General features: G+C 41.8%; 2 protein-coding genes across 4 annotated transcripts; one reads left to right on the forward strand and one right to left on the reverse strand.

The window, feature by feature from the left end:
* Positions 1 to 739: 739 nt before the first annotated feature.
* tbrg4 (transforming growth factor beta regulator 4) lies at positions 740 to 6,162 on the reverse strand. 3 transcript variants are annotated; one of them, XM_034554393.1, is made up of 12 exons: positions 6,041 to 6,096; positions 5,877 to 5,959; positions 5,005 to 5,432; positions 4,556 to 4,876; positions 4,069 to 4,243; positions 3,438 to 3,595; positions 3,217 to 3,327; positions 2,977 to 3,121; positions 2,284 to 2,526; positions 2,023 to 2,134; positions 1,758 to 1,872; positions 740 to 1,255 (listed from the first exon to the last, which is right to left on the reverse strand). In XM_034554393.1, the coding sequence occupies exons 2-12, from the start codon at positions 5,881 to 5,883 to the stop codon at positions 1,154 to 1,156; spliced, it is 1,917 nt and encodes a 638-aa protein (XP_034410284.1). In that variant the 5' UTR covers positions 5,884 to 5,959; positions 6,041 to 6,096; the 3' UTR covers positions 740 to 1,153. The 3 variants fall into 3 exon arrangements, with proteins under 3 accessions (XP_034410284.1, XP_034410285.1, XP_034410283.1); XM_034554392.1 differs by having other exon boundaries at positions 1,143 to 1,255; positions 5,877 to 5,956; positions 6,041 to 6,095; XM_034554394.1 differs by lacking the exon at positions 5,877 to 5,959 and having other exon boundaries at positions 743 to 1,255; positions 6,041 to 6,162.
* Positions 6,163 to 8,639: 2,477 nt separating this feature from the next.
* Positions 8,640 to 17,231, forward strand: LOC117745041 (potassium-transporting ATPase alpha chain 1-like). Its single transcript, XM_034553020.1, has 24 exons — positions 8,640 to 8,798; positions 9,035 to 9,145; positions 9,319 to 9,378; positions 9,637 to 9,840; positions 10,023 to 10,136; positions 10,316 to 10,450; positions 10,793 to 10,910; positions 11,021 to 11,289; positions 11,531 to 11,609; positions 11,792 to 11,911; positions 12,073 to 12,182; positions 12,370 to 12,504; positions 12,699 to 12,891; positions 13,128 to 13,303; positions 13,440 to 13,576; positions 14,022 to 14,172; positions 14,488 to 14,656; positions 14,961 to 15,115; positions 15,324 to 15,447; positions 15,798 to 15,943; positions 16,092 to 16,225; positions 16,687 to 16,788; positions 16,941 to 17,032; positions 17,134 to 17,231. The coding sequence occupies exons 1-24, from the start codon at positions 8,787 to 8,789 to the stop codon at positions 17,160 to 17,162; spliced, it is 3,075 nt and encodes a 1,024-aa protein (XP_034408911.1). The 5' UTR covers positions 8,640 to 8,786; the 3' UTR covers positions 17,163 to 17,231.
* Positions 17,232 to 18,781: the final 1,550 nt, after the last annotated feature.

Below are 18,781 nucleotides of genomic sequence, written 5' to 3' on the forward strand. Positions count from 1 at the left end.
CCATCAGACAGAAGATACGGTCAAAGAATTAAATACTGGAGGTGCTAGCTGGGCTCTTTGTCAGACAATTCCATCCATTAATCCCCAAATATTGGGAAGAATGAGGTAGGCCCCATGACCAATGATCATGTGATGATTATAAGAGAAACCATTCATTTTTCATGTTCGTTGTTTTCTGTAACCTTATTTTCTGCTCTGGCTTTGTAATATTCTTAGGATCCCTTTCAGTTGAACTCCTTTTGCTCCTCTGCACTGACTTGCATTTGTCAGCCTTCTTCCCTTTCACAGCCTCTAATGTCAGTGCTGCCCACGATGTTGTGTAAGCAGTTTCAGGTCAGCAAAGTGTTGTTGAGTATTAATAACCATGCTATGCAAACACAGGTTTAATTTAAATATAAAATATCCAACAAAACTCGAAGAAATGAAACACGTTCCAATTTATCTACAATGCAAACTTGCTATACTGAGTGACTTGAACGATACAATAAAAAAAACAAAATAACATACTAGCTGTCATTTATGTGAGCAAAGCTGTGAAAATACTTATCGTCAACCCTGCTCGATGCTGATTCAGTGTTTCAAGTGTTTTCGAATACTGATCACACCCACCAGTATGCCAGAGGTGTGCCACTAGCTGCCACATGTGAAATTATGCACATCCTATCTGAATACCACACCAGATACAATCGACTGCAACAGGCCCCTGACTATTGGAGAATTGGCAGACAAAACAAGTAAAAATGGCAATAAAACAATTTATTCAATAACAAGTGGACACAAATTCACAGATTAAATTATTCCAATCCATTCACATGCCGATATTAAACCCAACGTTTTTACCTAAATTATACAAGTGGTGCTTCTGTTTTGAGAGGTGACTCAGTCATTGATCATATAATATCTACAGAAGGACTCTTTTGTATTTATTTCTGTCTCTCTCTATGGCTCCAAAAGCCTCGCTTACCATCACCATGGAAACAGGGAAAGCCCCACGTGTTGCCAAGGGAACCAGAGCTAAAATATGTTTGGTTTTTTTTCTTCTGCCAAAGTATGAGAGAGCTTTTCTGCCATGCACGTGGGTGTGCGTGGGTATTTCCTTTGGACCCATTTGATTGGGAAAGCTCTGATTTAGCCGTCTGCCAGACTGATTGGTTCACTTGGCCATGTCCTCGGCCACGGCCTTCCCCATTTTATCCTTCAGGTACGCCAACTTCTGCCAATCGGTCTTCAGCTCCAGCCAGTCATAATATGGCACCTGAAGGAGGACAAAAAAAGATTCCTATTAAGAGCTACTGAGCAAGTACCATGTCCTTATCAGTGAGCGCTTAAGAGAACACACTTTAATAGTCACACATTTAATAGACGATGATGTTTTTTAGTCTCAGGTACATGTGATTGACCTGTTAAATCAATCAGCAATGCAAACCTGAGAGGCAAGTGACTATTGGCTAAGGTGGGTGTCCTAGATGAGAGAGCACTTGAATTAGCCTAGATGAGACGGAGCTGCAGCAGCAGCAGCAGCTCTATTTATACCACCGACTGCAGCAGAACCCACCTGAATATCTGCTCTACCAAAGTTGCCTCTGTTCTTTGCTATATTTCTCACCATCACACCAGGAAATTCATTTTGCAATTAATGAGTGTGGAATGGAAATGTATCTGAAGAACAAGTAGCTTGTAGTAACTAAACTAGTAACTAAAACATGGCCACAAACACTGCATTATATGGGTTATCCCATTCACTCGTCTCTCCCTACCTCCACTGTGATGAAGCCAGCCAACTGGAGATGTCGCTTCATCATGGCAAACCGTCCCAAAAGGTCTTTACTCTTCGAGCCGAAGTTTGGAAATTCCCAAGCCAAGAAAGCAAGCCTAAGAACAGAGGGAGATGAATGGATCAAAGAAGATCACTTTTTATTATAGACAGCTAGAGCAATAGATGCAACATTTATAAAAAAAGGGAGAAAAGCAAACGTAAATCTTTAACAAAACCCAAGCCCACAGGATTCTCCTCTGACTCACCGATGTGCCCCTACAGGTAAAGCCCGGTCTCCTCCTCCACTGGGAAGGTGAGCGGCTTTCAGCATAAACATATCAACTGGTTTGTTGTCACAATCCAACACCAGCTCACCATCTGATTAGAGAAAGGCACGTCAGTTATTAAAAAGCTTCACCTTAACAGAGAATGTGATACATGTTATTTACAGTGTAGAAGTCTTGTAATAAGAGGACAGCATGACATTTATGCAATCTCAAAGTATATCCTATACGGGCTACTCTTACCAATAGTCCATCCATAAACAGTGTCAACCCCAGTGCGAAGGGCCTCTGTCCTCCCACCAACCAAACTCTGTAAACTCCCTCTAAGACTGCTCTGCAGGGAGGAGAGGGGGGCGCTCCTGACCGGTACAGACAGGGCCTTCAGGGAGACTGGAGTATCTGAGGAACCCGGGTGCTCCAAGTGGAGAGTAGCAGCAACGTGGAGGAGCTTCAGCCGATAATTCTCCACTCTGGATGGACTGCCCTCTACGGACAAAAAAAAACAAATTAATAGAAAGAGACCTGCAAGGCCACTTAGATAAATTATTTTCAAAACCACTTCAAACATGTTTTAGTCATCAAAGCTATGCTTCGGATCTGTGAAACATTGGAATTAATGTCCCCGTCTCACCAGAAATGTATTGGTGCAGCACTGCCCTCTACTGAGCCAGAAGGGTAATTTGGCAGTCAGTTCCTAGAAGGTAACCTTTCATTAATATGGTCTGTGGCCCAATTCAACTAAGGTGCCTGAACCACTGAACCACTAGCATCTACTATTTTAGAGGAGCAGGTACTTTAAACTGCTGTATGTATTCTGTCATTTGAGTGAACTTCACTGTATTATGAGTGTGTATCTGCATTTTTATGAATTCACTATTTGTCAAAAACAGGAAAAAGTACAAAAGAAGAATGAATGCCCACAGCCAGGTGTCTTACCTGACAGTTTGCTAATGTGATTTTGTTGCGTGAGGGGGATGAGGTGGTGGGGCCTGACCTGCTGTAGAACACACAAAGCCCAAACCACATCTGTCTGCAAGAAGGGCTCCAGGCCGGAGAGAGAGCCATCCATGACAGAGTGAACCTTGACACAAAATGGCACATATCAAGAATACGTCGACGGTGGGGAGTACAAGCAACCATGTGCAGTCATTAAACAGCCTTTAATATCATCGGTACCTTGCTAAAGAACTCTTCTCCTTTGCTGGGCTGAAAGCTCAGTCTGGCAAAGGTCATGAGCAGATTACACAGCTGAAGGGTGCTGTAATTCTGACTGTTCTCAGTGAAGTGCTGGTGAAGAAATGTACAGAGAGTATGACACAGCGAGTGAGACAATATTCATTCAAATACTTTTCACAATGAACTGAACAAGGGATAGTGATGCCTAACTAATAACTGACCTCGGCAAAGGCCTCAAAGAGAGGGACGTGGAGCCACTTAAGGAAGCCCAGTGATTTAGCACAGCGCGTGACGTCAGCAGAGCTGAGCAAAGGGACCCTGGGTAACAACTCGGAGGCCATTCGCTGAAATATCTGAGAATGGTGGAAATTCAACTTCCCTATGGGAGAGCAACGACAAAGTTGGTACTGTTATACAGGCAGTGCTCCATTCTGTTCTGGCTTACACCAGACAAGCCGTTTACCGATGACAATGTTCACCACTAGTCCAGCAAAGGTAGTGGAATATTTAAGTTGTATAATTGACAGACTAGTTGTTTTGACATTAAAGCTTAAACATTCAGTGTTGAGTGATGGGAGTTTGAAGTACATTATCCTTGGTCTCAAATGGTTTCAGCCTCTAACTTACCAGGCTGTGGCTTTCTCTCAACTAGCTTCCAATTCTCTGCTCTGCACTCATCTGCTGTCTGAATTTAAAAAGTAAGACTTTAGCTATTCCGTAAAAGATCTTTTTATCAGGTAAAGAAAGGAAGAGGAGAGAAATTGGGGCAATAAAGACGTGGATATACACTAAAATAAGTTGGTTCATGCATTCCTTCTGTGTTCGTGAAAATGTAACAATCAAAGTTATTACCGTATGCAAAAGCAATGTCAAGTATGAGTGGAGTGGTGAACTCTGCCGATGACTTCTGGAAAAGGTGGTAGGACAAAGCTCTGAGCAGCGGGACTGATCTGCGGCTCTGAACTGCCAAAGACATACAGACTTTGCGGATCTCCTCTGTTGAAAAGCCCTCTGCGAGCTCCAAAGCCTGCAATAAAGACAGATAGTATTGCACTATGGTTTGGGATTATGGGCTAATTGACCACATGATCCAATGGGTATAGGGTAGACTCATGTTGTTCATACGTGTACAATTATTTTACTTTCTCATTTTTCAAGACAGTGATCAGTGTTTTCACAAACTGGCCACTCTACACATAAATATATTCTAGACAGCAATTAATATTGTTTCCTTCCGAGCTGGTCTAGTACATATAGTGAATTTTAGGCAAGTTAAGCATGTTTAGCTGGGCCATTAACTTTGTGGTAAATGGTAACAGATGTTTTTCAACTTTGATACCTTGTCTTCGAGTCTGTCTGTTAAGGCAGGTGACATGCGTTGTCCATTGGCTATCAATCCACTGACAGTTTTAGCATCGGCAATTTCAGTCCAACGCAGTTCCAGCTGTTTTAATGCAGCGTTCACTATTGCCACGTCTTGCTGTCCTTTCCTGCCTGCTCCCCAATCTGCCAGATAGCCCAACTGCTTATAGGTTAGCCTGCGGACTCGCCACAGGACCTCAGTCTGAACAGAATTGAGTACTGAATCAGTGGAGGGCAGACCCATAATCCAGAAAGATCGCAGGACAGACACTAGATTGCCATTCCACACTGCAGACACCTGGAAGAAAACCACACACAGAAATGAATAATCAATCTCAACAGGACAAGCACAAGGCCTTGGATAAGACATCAGTTACCATACACAATAATAACGCAGCAGTCCACCTCTATATGTGACTTCCTCACCTGCCCAGATACTGTAGCCATCATATCCAGTAACCTTGAATCGCTCATCAGTTCTGCTTTTTGTTCCTTAAACTTGCCATCCCTCGTCCTTAGCACCAACAGAGTCCATTTCATCAGGGCATTAGCAGCTTGGTTACCATTCTGTCCATGTTCGGCCCAGGCCAACAGGATGTCCTCTGGCACGACTGCCTTTTCCAACAACTCATCCAGATGGGTCCGCGTAGGCGTGTTTGGAAAGTGGTCTTCCTTGTCAATTGTCCTTCCCACGGACATTAACCGTTCTGTAACCATTGGCCAGCCCTGAGCCCTCTTCCTCTCTGCGGGCACAGCCACAGGCGGAGGCAGGCGGGCAGCAGCAGCTGGCGTCTTGGAGGAGGCCCTGCAGACCAGACGGGCACATCTGCCCAAAAGGCGGCTGGCCATTGGGACTGAGAGACAAGACAGTGGCCACGGGGAGGAAAAAAGACAGAGAGAGAGAGAGAGAGAGAGAGAGAGAGAGAGAGAGAGAGAGAGAGAGAGAGAGAGAGTCTCACAATTCAGCTGCTGACTGCATCAGGACAGGTTACCAGGTCAAAGGGTTATCTCAACAATGGCAGCTCATTGTTCATTTGCTTAATGTAGCAACAACTACATATTGTCAAATATCCACCTTCATGTTGACCAAACTATCTTTCACTGGTGTTATTAAGCGCTCGGGTAGTGTAACGTGGCCAACGAGTGACGTCGCGTAACTCTTACACGCAGGTACACAATGCAACTATGTAGCTCGGTTGAGATGGTTACGTCTGGAGCTATAACTGTGATTGAAAAGACATCCCGTGCCTTAAAATGTGATGTTAACGGAAGCGGCGGTGTGGGGAGTGGATGTTCACCTGTCATGTAAAGTTAGATCCTGACCTTGTCGCTAAAGGAGGAGACTCGCTGAAACACCGCGGACCGGCACGCTTCAGGCCTCCTTGTCAAACGGAGCTTTGTTAGCAGACGTAAAGACAGAGCCTCTTCTCACGCTCAGCTAACACACGGATGCATGACTTACCTGTAATTAACGATAACTTTGGGGAAAGCCGTTCACATGGAGCTTTCTTCCTGGAGGCGTCGCAAGAAAATGACGTCGCGTGGTGGTATCACGTGACGCAGCTGTAATTGGCTAGAAATGCAACCACTGTGCAAAGTCACAATTAAAAATGAAACGCGTATTTTCTAATATATTACTTAGGCTCAGTTTACCGTCACACTGGTGTTGCGACTTTGATATAATCTTAAAGTGTCGGGTGGAGGGGGGGGATTAATATTTTTTTTCTAGATTTAAAATGTAAAGAGCTTCACGGTATCTAAGTGTAAGAAAAGATTGGTCCGTGGGAGTAAAAAGACAAGACGGAACCCTGTCTGTAAAGAGCTTCAGCACGGTATTAGGTTAACTACTGTAACGGATCCCCGTATATGAAGTGGCATGAAACTTACTGCTGGTGAAATTACTCTTTTATTTTCTTCCTTTCGGTCACAATACATTATTTAAACATGTAAACTATCACCACCGTAAGAGCTTTAGCCTCATGCGGGTCCATTAAACTATTAAACTTTCTTGCAAGTATAAATGCCCATCCGTCTGTAACCCGTCCGTAACAAGTCAAGTTCGCATTCGAACGTAAAACAAAACTGCGTTTCCTTTGAACCTTTTCAAAATAAAAGTCTTATTTAACTATTAGAGAGGAAGTAGCATAAAGCCTCAATAAATTCTTCAAACAATACAATAACTATGCATACGTCAAAGGCAATAAGGCAAATACAAAGCAGGCAATAAAAACAAAACAATAAACCTTATGCATGTTTAAAAAATATATACTTTAAAAATAATGGTCATATTTGAAGGAGCTGAAGCCGAGTTAGCCTGACTTTTAGTCCTTTTTTAGTCACCTTTATGCATGGGTCAAGCTCCAGAAATGCTTGATCTTACATTTCACAAAATGCAACTCAAGAACTTGTCATGCCTTTAAGATTGTATTTAGTGCGGCATTGTCAAATGGCACGTTACAGTTTAACAGACTTACTTTTTTGTGACCCCTTCATCCCATCTCATGCATCTATTCTCTCCATCCTCACTTGTGTTTCCCTAGACCTGATACAATCTGGGAGATAACACTGATTTGATTACACAGCCACTGTCACTCTATAGTGAAAAACAATATTGACACAACTCAAACACAACTTATCTTACCTGGCTCCTATTTACCCAGCATGCAACATGTTTTGGGCAGGAGAGTTAAGGGACAGAGTGACCTCCATTTTTACTTACTTCTCTTCATTACAGGACAATATTATAGGATTCAAAATAATGCCGTTTTAAATAGTTGTTTAGTTGTAATTTTGTGGAATGATTTACCTTAATGTCTCTTACTATACACTTAGTCTGTATGTGTCTTGAGTGGTATATCTCTTGTACGTACAATCTATCACTATTTGCATCTGTCTACAATAGTGTGCCTGCTTTAATCTCTACATGTGTAATAATTCTTAGACAGAGGTTTTTGATATTTAGAGAGCATGGTAGAGAGGACTGCTCACGCATATCTGATATAATGACTCTCCAGGCACAGGTTAGTGCTGGGCTTCAATGTCAATGAGAGCACAACTCAGAGTTTAAGTGTAGAACCGTCCATCACTCTAAATTAGAATCTGTAGACAAAATAATAAATGAGGTGCACACACCTGCAGAGAGGAGTGCATTGATCAAATGTGGTGAACAGAAGTAGTGCGTGGTCATCAGAGTAAACCCACAGTGAACAGACTGACACCATTGACATGCCTCTGCGGTCGATGCCTATTGTGGCACTGCTCATGAGCTGGAATTGGCATCAGGTGTGACTGCAGATTAACTCCAGCTATACCGGCTATTTTCTGCAGATGTCCTCTCCATTTGTACTTGGATTTGTTCTGGTGCTGGTCCACCTGTCAGTCTGTCGATTGGTCTCTTGTCTTATTACTTAGTTACGTATATTTCAGCAGCAAAGGTGGCACATTTTCCCTCTGCTAGTAAAGCCAGTGATTCACAGTTCGGTAAATGCTTATTATATCAAGGACATGTCATTCCTACCATTACGCCCAACATTAAACTCCATCAATTTACAATGAATGCTGTACTACACAAAATGCAGTCTAGAACTGGCCATTAAGTAATTCTTGAACTTCCAGAATGAGTTAAGGCCAATGCTAGACTGCAGTTGTGTAGTGCAGAGTTCATTGTAAATTGATAGAGTTTAATGTCAGGCGTACTGGTAGGAGTGACATTGGTCTGTGTTAACCTTCATTGTCCCTTTCCTCTTTGCTCCAATCAGTTTATCAGGAAAAGAAACGTGCAGAGGGTAGATAAGAGATACCAGCATAGTGTGATATGAGAGTATTTCTGTATGTGTGTGTGTTGTGTGTGACCTGCCTAGGGGTGACATTGTTGCTACCTGAGGTACCATTTTACGTAGGTAGTCGTCTTGAAGTGCGTGCTTAAACATAACGGTGTGTATATGTCCAAAGGTGTTTTGTGCACACACGCCTATAAAAAAGGGGAGTTGTCATATATAAAAGGCTGTTCCAGAAAATCAAGCTTTTTCTTAGCATTGTATGTGTGTGTGTGTGTGTGTGTATGTGTGTGAGAGAGAGAGAGAGAAACAGGGTGCGTCTTTGGGACTGGACCCGAGCTGACTGCCAAAATTCCGGGGGCCAAGAAGAAGGATCGAGTGGTCTGGACCTCCATTGATTTAGGAGGGCAGTCCCCTAACAAACCTGCAACCATGACTAAAAAGGTAGGCAACCCTGTAGATTAGCTGATAACCACTCACCTTGTGAATTATTTCAGGCTTTTAGGTAGACTGAACCTTACTTTATGAATACTTTTTAAAAGTTATTTTGGTATAGTTTTGTTGAAGTTATGCTTCCAATCACTAAGGTCAATCCGTAAATGTTTGTAAATCACTCGATAAATCCAGTCATACAATTTTGTATGCATGTAAACACTTTGCCAATAACTATCTGCCTTTAGGACACGTACGACATGTTTGAGATGGATGGAGAGATGGACAAGAAGAAGAAGAAGAAGAAAAAGATCAATAAGAAGGAAAAAATGGAGGGCATGAAGAAAGAAATGGATATTGTAAGTAAAAGACAAACACCTCAGGGCTTCAGAGTAGTGAGAATATTTAGTAATGAACTCTCTGACCAACTAACTGTAAGCATGAAGTTACAAACAGCCATGATGAAATCCCCTGGATTGACTCTTATCTACCCTCTAAACATTTGCTCTGAATGAATGTTGCAATCCTGCAGGACGACCATGAGATTACCATTGAAGAACTAGAATTGAGGTACAACACTAATGTTACCAAGGTAAGCTATTTCTTACATAATTACTTTCTTTCTTTAATGTTTGTCTTTTGTTAGTGTTTTGTATGTTTTTCACTTTATTCTCCTTCATTTTATGCATTTACTTCCCTTGACCGATATCCAACATCCTCCCACTTTCACTCTGTGTAGGCTCATGTCAGACTCATGATGTTTCAAAACTCTAATTTTTTGTGTTTTTATAGTTGTTTTAGCCAACCAAACTCTTCAATTGCATCCGTTTTTTCTGTTCTCTATCGACAGGGTTTGACCTCAGCCTTCGCCGCCCAAGTCTTGGAGAGAGATGGCCCGAATGAATTGAAGCCTCCCAAAGGAACTCCAGAGTATGTGAAGTTTGCCAGGCAGCTGGCTGGAGGGCTGCAGTGTCTGATGTGGGTCGCAGCTTGCATCTGCTTCATCGCCTTTGGAATTGAACTTGCAAGAGGCAACGTCACCTGCTTTGACAATGTATGTTAAATTTCCATTTAAAGTTTTTCTCCTTTAGTGCCCTTTGGAAAAAACAAGGGAAAAAAAACATTTTTGGCTTCCAAGTGTTGCTTTGAGGGACCATCAGGAAAAATGAAACGAGGGACAGCAAGAGTCATTGCTAGTTACCTGTTTGTATGGTAATATCTCTTCTCTCACTCCAGCTGTACCTGGCCATCACTCTCATTGCTGTCGTCGTTGTAACTGGTTGCTTTGGTTACTACCAAGAATTCAAGAGTACCAACATCATTGCCAGCTTCAAGAATCTGGTGCCTCAGGTAAGTTGCACAAAACCATATTTGTAAAGTACAACTCGTTGGAATTGAATATAAATTTATTGTCTGTCATAGCACTTTTTTCCTTTTTCTTTTTCTTAAACACTTGTGTATTTTGCTCTCACTCTGTGTCTTTCTCAATGTGTTTATCTATTTCTATCTTTGCTAATATCTCAAAATAGCAAGCCATTGTGATCCGTGATGGCCAGAAAAACCAGATCAACGCCCACCAGTTGGTGGTGGGCGATTTGGTGGAGATCAAAGGAGGAGACGGAATCCCTGCTGACATTCGCATCATCACTAGTCAGGCCTGCAAGGTAGATCACACGCATCCATTACACTATGCTGTATAACACTCAAATAGATCAATGACACATCTCTTGATGCAAGCTCAGACTTTTATTGGCTTCTTAGAAATCCTAAATGTCTACATTTGGTTTGCTAGTAATTTAAATACCAATTTCAACTCTTTAATTATAGCATCCTGAGAAGTAATGTAGTACGTATTGACATAGGTATTGTACAGCATATGAGGCCAGGTGCGGTAATGGTTTTTAATAAACAGAAAACGGTGGAAGACCTGTGCCATAATTGTTAGGCCATTCATTTTATCATGTGGATATGTAAGGATCTATTTGTGAAAATACTTTGCGTGCCAGGTGGACAACTCATCTTTGACAGGCGAGTCTGAACCACAAACCAGGACTCCAGAATGTACTCATGAGAATCCACTCGAGACTAGAAACATCGCTTTCTTCTCTACAACTTGTATGGAAGGTACTGTAAGCAGTACATACTCAGTATGCATATACACACCCTGGACTAGATATACATTTATTTCTGTGATTCTTTAGTTGGTGGACTCAAGAATAACTTCTCCTTTACAGGTATAGCTACTGGCATGATCATCAACACTGGTGATCGTACCATCATTGGTCGAATTGCCACCTTGGCGAGTGGCGTCGGCAACGAAAAGACACCCATTGCCATAGAAATCGAACATTTTGTTGACATCATCGCCGGTCTTGCCATCTTTTTCGGGTTTACCTTCTTTGTGGTTGCCATGTTCATCGGATATGCCTTCCTGGAAGCCATGATCTTCTTCATGGCTATCGTGGTGGCTTATGTGCCAGAGGGGCTACTTGCTACAGTTACTGTGAGTCACCACAACAAATGTGAATTTCTCATACCATTGTTGTATGTTGTCTTGTTTCCATTGTGTCTATCATCTGGACTGTATGAATGCTCATTTCTGAAATATGCTTCTGTGAAAAAAACACAGGCTGTGTATTAGTGAATACATGCAAAATGGATGTGGATGACTTAGTTCATCATATGTGCAGTATGTTCTGTATTAACCTGTCAATCTGTAACTGCCTGTGTGTCTTTGTGAACAGGTGTGTCTGTCTCTGACTGCTAAACGACTTGCCAGGAAGAACTGTGTTGTGAAGAACCTGGAGGCCGTGGAAACATTGGGTTTGTTTTCCTAAACACCAGACATACTGTATCTCAAAGAGAGATACAGTATGTTCTGTTGAGTTCAGGGACAATATGATATACAGATTTGAGATGAAGCTTGTTCTCCATTTAATGAAGTTATTACAGCATGCATGTATGTACAGTGTACATGTGTAACCCATAACACTGTGTGTGTTTAGGCTCCACTTCGGTGATCTGTTCTGATAAGACGGGTACCCTGACCCAGAACAGGATGACTGTAGCTCACCTTTGGTTCGACAACCACATCCACGCTGCTGACACCACTGAAGACCAGTCAGGTAAACGCATGAAGAAAAGCTTGTTATTGTTCAAAGCATTTCCTTTAGTAATCATGCAATACTGTTATTATGAGCAATGGTATAATGTCGATGTAATTAGGGTGGATTAACATTATTTTACATTTGAGTCATCTTTTAGTATGATGATGTGTGTTTTCCAGGGAAGAGTTTTGACCAGTCATCTGAAACATGGCGTTCATTGGCAAGGGTGGCTTCCCTGTGCAACAGAGCCACATTCAGACCTGATCAGGAAGGTGTACCTATTCCTAAGGTACACGTTTCGTTTTAGGACATTTGTTGTCAACATCAACTTGAGCTGACAAAATGCCACGTCTGGCTCTAGCTGTAATATTACATATTTTGCCTACATTGTTATTTTTGGTTAAAGAAGCCCGTTTCTTCCTCCGATTTATTCTAAGAAAAGATGTGTTCCCTTTGTCTCTTTATGTCTCACACAGAGGCTCGTGGTAGGAGATGCATCAGAGACTGCTCTGCTGAAGTTCACCGAGCTCACAGTAGGAAACATCGTCGACTACCGTGAACGCTTCAAGAAAGCAGTGGAATTGCCCTTCAACTCCACCAACAAGTTCCAGGTGAGAGTGGAGCTGTGTAACATCCATGACCAATTACTACATTATTAACCAGAAGATTAGTGGGCAAAAGTTTTTTATATTTAACGTTATTTTCTACTTTGATAATGTCCTATAATCCTGTGATTCACAGATCTGGGTGCTCTGATGAATTTATATTGAGCTAGTAACGACCATTTCTCTCTCTCTCTCTCCAGGTATCTATCCATGAACTGGATGATCCTCTGGACCTTCGCTACCTGTTGGTGATGAAAGGAGCACCAGAACGTATCTTGGAGCGCTGCTCCACCATTCTGATAAAAGGACAGGAGCTGCCTCTTGATGAACAGTGGAGTGAAGCCTTTCAGACAGCTTATATGGACCTGGGAGGATTGGGAGAGCGAGTGCTGGGTGAGGAAGTACTTCTTCTGACTCATATTTGACCTAATCATGTGGCTTGCTGTATTGAAATTGTTTTTCTTACAGTATATAACCCCCCCCCCCCATTATAAAAGCAAATGATTTTGTGTGGCTTATTCACCTAATGCACAATCAGTATAATTTCTACAATTTAGTTTGGTAGCTATCTTTCTTTTATATAAAATAGTAACTTTATATTAGTTGTGCTGTTCCTTTTCCCCTGCTAGGTTTCTGTCATCTCCATCTAAATGAGAAGGAGTATCCTCGTGGCTGTCCATTTGACCCCGATGAGATGAACTTCCCCACGTCAGGATTGTGCTTTGCTGGCCTCATCTCAATGATTGACCCCCCAAGAGCCACTGTACCTGATGCAGTGATGAAATGTCGTACTGCTGGCATCAGGGTGTGTTCACATAGCCCCATATATAGATTTTTTTTTTAATGTGTGCAAGAGACTGCATTTTTTTCCGCTTTGTTTATTTTTATCTGTTTGTGTGTGTGTGTGTGTGTGTGTATGCATGTATACAATCTCTCTTCAGGTTGTCATGGTGACTGGGGACCATCCAATTACAGCAAGGGCCATAGCCGCTAACGTTGGTATCATCACAGAAGGCAGTGAAACAGTGGAAGACATTGCGCAGAGGAAGCGTATTCCTGTTGAACAAGTCAACAAGAGGTATTGGCATAACTGCTGTCGACACTCATCCCCGTGACATATCAAGGAACAATCCATTGCAGGATAATGTTTATTTCTAATACTGTGTGTTACAACCCGTCTCAGAGACTGCAACATGGATGGGAGACCAGACGAGTTAAAAACAATAGATAGACATTTAATTAAAGAATAACACAACTAGCTTAAACAAACAAAGCCTTTTTATAGCAGTCTCCAGGCTCAGGTGTGGCTCATCAGCTGATGAACAGCCTGAAAGACAAAACACAAAGCAAACCGGACCCAGACCCCTAGTGGAGGGGAGGGGTCATCACACTGTGTGACTACCACACATAACTACAGAATTCACCATCATTGTCTTATTACAGGAATGTGACTCGACTGCAGTGTTCCTTTTGTCTGTTTATTTTTCTGTAACTCTGGCTGTCACCGTGGTGTCTGTGTACAGGGACGCCCGAGCTTGTGTGATCAGCGGTGGTCAGCTGAAAGACATGAGCAGTGACGAGCTGGATGAAGCACTGCGAAGCCATCCTGAGATGGTGTTTGCGAGAACATCTCCTCAGCAGAAACTGATTATTGTGGAGAGTTGTCAACGTCTGGTAATACACACAAAAATCACACACACACACATTTTACGACCTGTGTCCTTTTAATCCTGTGATGATTAAGGTACATTTATGTTATAGTTTAAAAGCAATATGTGTCCAAATCCTGTTTTCTATGCATACAATATAAAAGATATTAAGGGCAGACACAATAAAGCCAACGTCTTTTTTCAATATGGTCCCCTGGGAGGCTCTTAGATGAGAAAGCAGCAGGGGAGGAGATTGGTTTGTGTGTATTCATGTCCAGCATGTATGATCAGACTACATGTCCAGGTCTGTGAAGATGTTTTAATGTTCCACCCCACCCAGGGATCTATTGTCGCAGTGACAGGGGATGGTGTCAATGACTCTCCGGCTCTTAAGAAAGCTGATATTGGTGTCGCCATGGGGATCGCCGGATCAGACGCCGCTAAGAACGCTGCAGACATGATCCTGTTGGACGACAACTTTGCTTCTATTGTCACTGGAGTGGAGCAGGGTGAGACTCAAGGTTCACGGCATGGGACCAGGCTCAGTGGTCATCCGATCATGTGATGGTGGTCGTACATGGACGAGATAATGATGTCTCTGTTATTTGAAATATTATCAATGAATCTGAAGTAAAAACCGATGAATAGTTAAAGTACATTTCCATAAAGTACCAGCCCCTAAAACTCAAGAAAGCACCGTATTATGAAATGTGTATACATTAACATATACTGGCAATGAATAGTTTAGATGGAGTATATTGAGCAAATGTATTGAGTTGAGATGAGTTGAGGTGTGTGTGTGTGTGTGTGTAGGTCGTCTCATCTTTGACAACTTGAAGAAGTCTATTGCCTACACGCTCACCAAGAACATTCCTGAGCTGACTCCATATCTGATCTACATCACCGTCAGTGTGCCTCTTCCTCTGGGCTGCATCACTATTCTGTTCATCGAACTGGCCACTGACATTGTGAGTAATTGTCATTATTCCTCGATCAGCAAGAAAGCAAATTACTTGGGGGCCATGACACTAGCCCTTGTCTTTTTCCTTTCCAAAGAAAGAAGATATATTTGATTGCATTTCACAGTGACCCGTACACTTTGTACTCACCTTATCCTTCTACAACGAGTGAGTCGGTGACCTTAATATTAAAGTCACTCCTGTGTCTTCTTTCCAGTATCCCTCTGTCTCTCTGGCTTATGAGAAAGCAGAGAGTGACATCATGAACCTGAAGCCCAGGAACCCCCGTCAACATCGTCTGGTAAACGAAGCCCTGGCCGTGTACTCATACTTCCAAATCGGTGAGACTGTGTGCGTCTGTGCCGGTGAACAAAACCTGCATGTCGTAGCCGTTACTGTATTTAAGAGCAGTTATGTCAAAGTGAATATTTAGTTCACCCAGACACAAAACAGACAAACGGCCTGTGAATATATGGACAGCCCCACTTACAAACTTTGCTTGACACGTCTTCCAATGTTCCACTTTTGAATAATAAAGCAGAAAAGACAATACCTGTAACAAGAGTGCGCTCAGAATTCCTCTGGGGGAGGCGGAGCCACTAGCCCAGAGACACAGGGCCATTGAGCTAGATGGATACACTGTTAAGATAGTATTGACAATGTTTTCTTTTCCTCTTCCTCTTGTTTTCAGGAGCCATCCAGTCTTATGCAGGTTTTACAGATTATTTCGCAGCCATGGCCCAGGAGGGCTGGTTTCCGCTCTTGTGTGTCGGCTTGCGTCCTCAGTGGGAGGATGTTCATCTTCAAGACTTACAGGACAGCTATGGACAAGAATGGGTCCGTGTAGACTTTAGATCCTACCTTTGGGCATTTTCTTTTTGTCTCATGCGTTAATCCTCCAGAAAGTAGTTGGGTGAAGGCGATATTTAAATTTGTAAAAGCATAGTAACCAAATAACTCTTCCCCTTGTGTCTTCTGCTTACAGACCTTCAGTCAGAGGTTGTACCAGCAGTATACGTGCTACACTGTATTTTTTGTCAGCATAGAGATTTGTCAGATCTCAGATGTGCTGATCAGGAAAACTCGACGTCTCTCTGTGTTCCAGCAAGGCTTCTTCAGGTCAGTGAAGACTCATCCCAAACATGCATTGCTCTTCATAATGTATGGTAATAGCCAAAGTTAACACATAAACATTTACAGTATTAATTCTGTGTCATGGAAACATTAACACATCCAAAGCTTATGCTGCATTCACAGTTATTGACAGAATGGGAAGAGCAGGACAACTTGCCATTATTTCAACTTCAGAGGGTTCACGCATTATTCCTAGATGGTTATCCCTTGTTGCCTTGGAGTCACATCATTGAAAACAGCCTAAATTAGCTCTTTTTGTGGTGTTAAGCATCTCGAACTGTTTGAAAAAATGTCGCACTAGATGCAAACTGAGTATAGCTTAGTTTGTGATTTATGAATAGTTTAACAAATGTGAAGCTGTGTGTTACAATTGTTTAAAAAAAACAAAACAAAAATGGATCCTAACTGGGTGTTTTGATTATTTTATTTTGTTTATTTCTACGCAGGAACCGTGTCCTGGTTTCTGCCATTGTCTTCCAGCTCCTTCTGGGTAATCTGCTTTGTTACTGCCCGGGAATGCCCAATATCTTCAATTTCATGCCTATCAGGTAAGCCACAGTGCTGACCATCAGATTAGAAGGAAAAGTGGTCTGTTTGTTGTGAACTCTGAGGATACAAACTTTACTTGAAACAATAATGGGGAGGAGGTAGAAAGTAATTTCCCCCAATGTTAATGTTACATATTGTGTTTTCTCTTCAGAGTCCAGTGGTGGTTTGTACCTGTTCCATATGGTATTTTAATCTTTGTTTATGATGAGATCAGGAAATTAGGAGTCAGAAGATTTCCAGGAAGTAAGCCAAGATTCTTTATCCTTCCTTCTAACCTTCAACATCCCTATTAACATCTCTACATCTATTCAGTATTTATTAATCTTTGTTTTGTAATCTCTCAGGTTGGTGGGATCAGGAATTATACTACTGAGACCAGAGGGGCTCTTTCTGTCATTCAGACATCCATCTGCATGAAAGCACTCAAGAACATCCTCAGTTCACCATCCATCTACATTACTTTGTCATCTATGTATTTATAGCTTACATTGTCTTTTAATATTACCATTACATTAATAATCAAGGGTCTGCCTAAATAAGTAAAAAGGTAAATTACTGAAACTCACCAACTGATAATTCACACAGATTTAATGTGTTGCAGCTCTTTGACTGTGGTTGCATTGTATTAATACAAATGTTCAGCCTGATGATCTCAAATCGATAACAAAAAGTAGTGTTCCTTTTTAAAAATTCTGTATTGATTTGTGTCTGTTTTGTTTATGGTTGTATCTTCACTCAAGTTGAAGTTGACCATTATGAAATTCATAAACTATAAATTGAATAATGTCACGATCATTCAGCTGTCGCCGGTTTCATTGCTTTCTGAAATACACTTTGAAACAGGAGGCTGCTGTATGGAATGTATTATCATTGCTTGATAAAGAAACATGAATGACAATCATTGTAGTGTTTTAATGTCTTACTGCTGTCGACATCGAGACAAAATCACGTTTTAAAGCACAAACTTTACCTTTTTCACATCTCGTGTGCATATTTATTTCAAAGAAGAAGAAAAAAGACCTGCCCTTCATAGTCCAGGACTGGTGTCAGAAACCAAACCTTTTCACATACCCATTCAGGGCTCTCTCTTCCATAATGGTCTGAAAATATCATGATCTTGTGTCTTTAACCACCAGCAGAACAACTACATTACCATTGTAATATGGACACAAAAGATACTCCACCAAGTGAGAGAAAAGAACTTTCCTCTGCACCCGTTTCATTTTTCATTTCCACCTTGTCCCACAGGTGATCTTGTTGTCGCAGTCAAAAGGGCAAACATGCATCAGGTATTGTGTATGTATCACACAAAGCATATCATTTATAGAATAATAAGATAGCTAAGAGACCTCCAATACAGTGTTGACTACTTATATACTTATATATTTGATCATAATTTGTAAAGAAAGTCAGAATCTGACAGCGTGTTTGCACGACGCCACCAGAGGGCGCTGTTGTACAGAATACGTTATAGGCTTTGTAGGACATTATAACGTGTTGAGTTTAAGTCAAGAGAAAACTCAAATTTGTTCATCATAATTTTCATCATATTTTATATGCAAACTGTGCTCTGTATAGTGTTTGAATGTGTATTTGCGCCTGTTTCCGCATGGTGGGGCACTGCTGTAGAATATATAGACCGATTATCAATACCAAGTACAGGCTTGTGTACTTTTGGACTCCGGAGGACGGGAGGACGGGAGGACCGGAGGACGCAGGACGGTCTTTCTGCAAATGGAACAGCAGCTGACTCGATGACGTCACCACCTCAGCTGTTCTTGCTCATGAGTTTACTCCGATTATTCACACATTACAGGCTCACCGCATTAACCACATGGTACAACTCTTTCCTTATTGCACTGGTTTCCCACGCATACACATATTTAAAAAAAAATTGGAACAGTACTTGGGCTGCGACTGATGATGTTTCACGAGTCCACGAGAACACAAGTACAGACAAGAACGCATATTGATAAACGGCAATAGTATGAT

Source organism: Cyclopterus lumpus, chromosome 16 (genome assembly GCF_009769545.1).
Source record: "Cyclopterus lumpus isolate fCycLum1 chromosome 16, fCycLum1.pri, whole genome shotgun sequence".
NCBI classification, from domain to species: domain Eukaryota; kingdom Metazoa; phylum Chordata; class Actinopteri; order Perciformes; family Cyclopteridae; genus Cyclopterus; species Cyclopterus lumpus.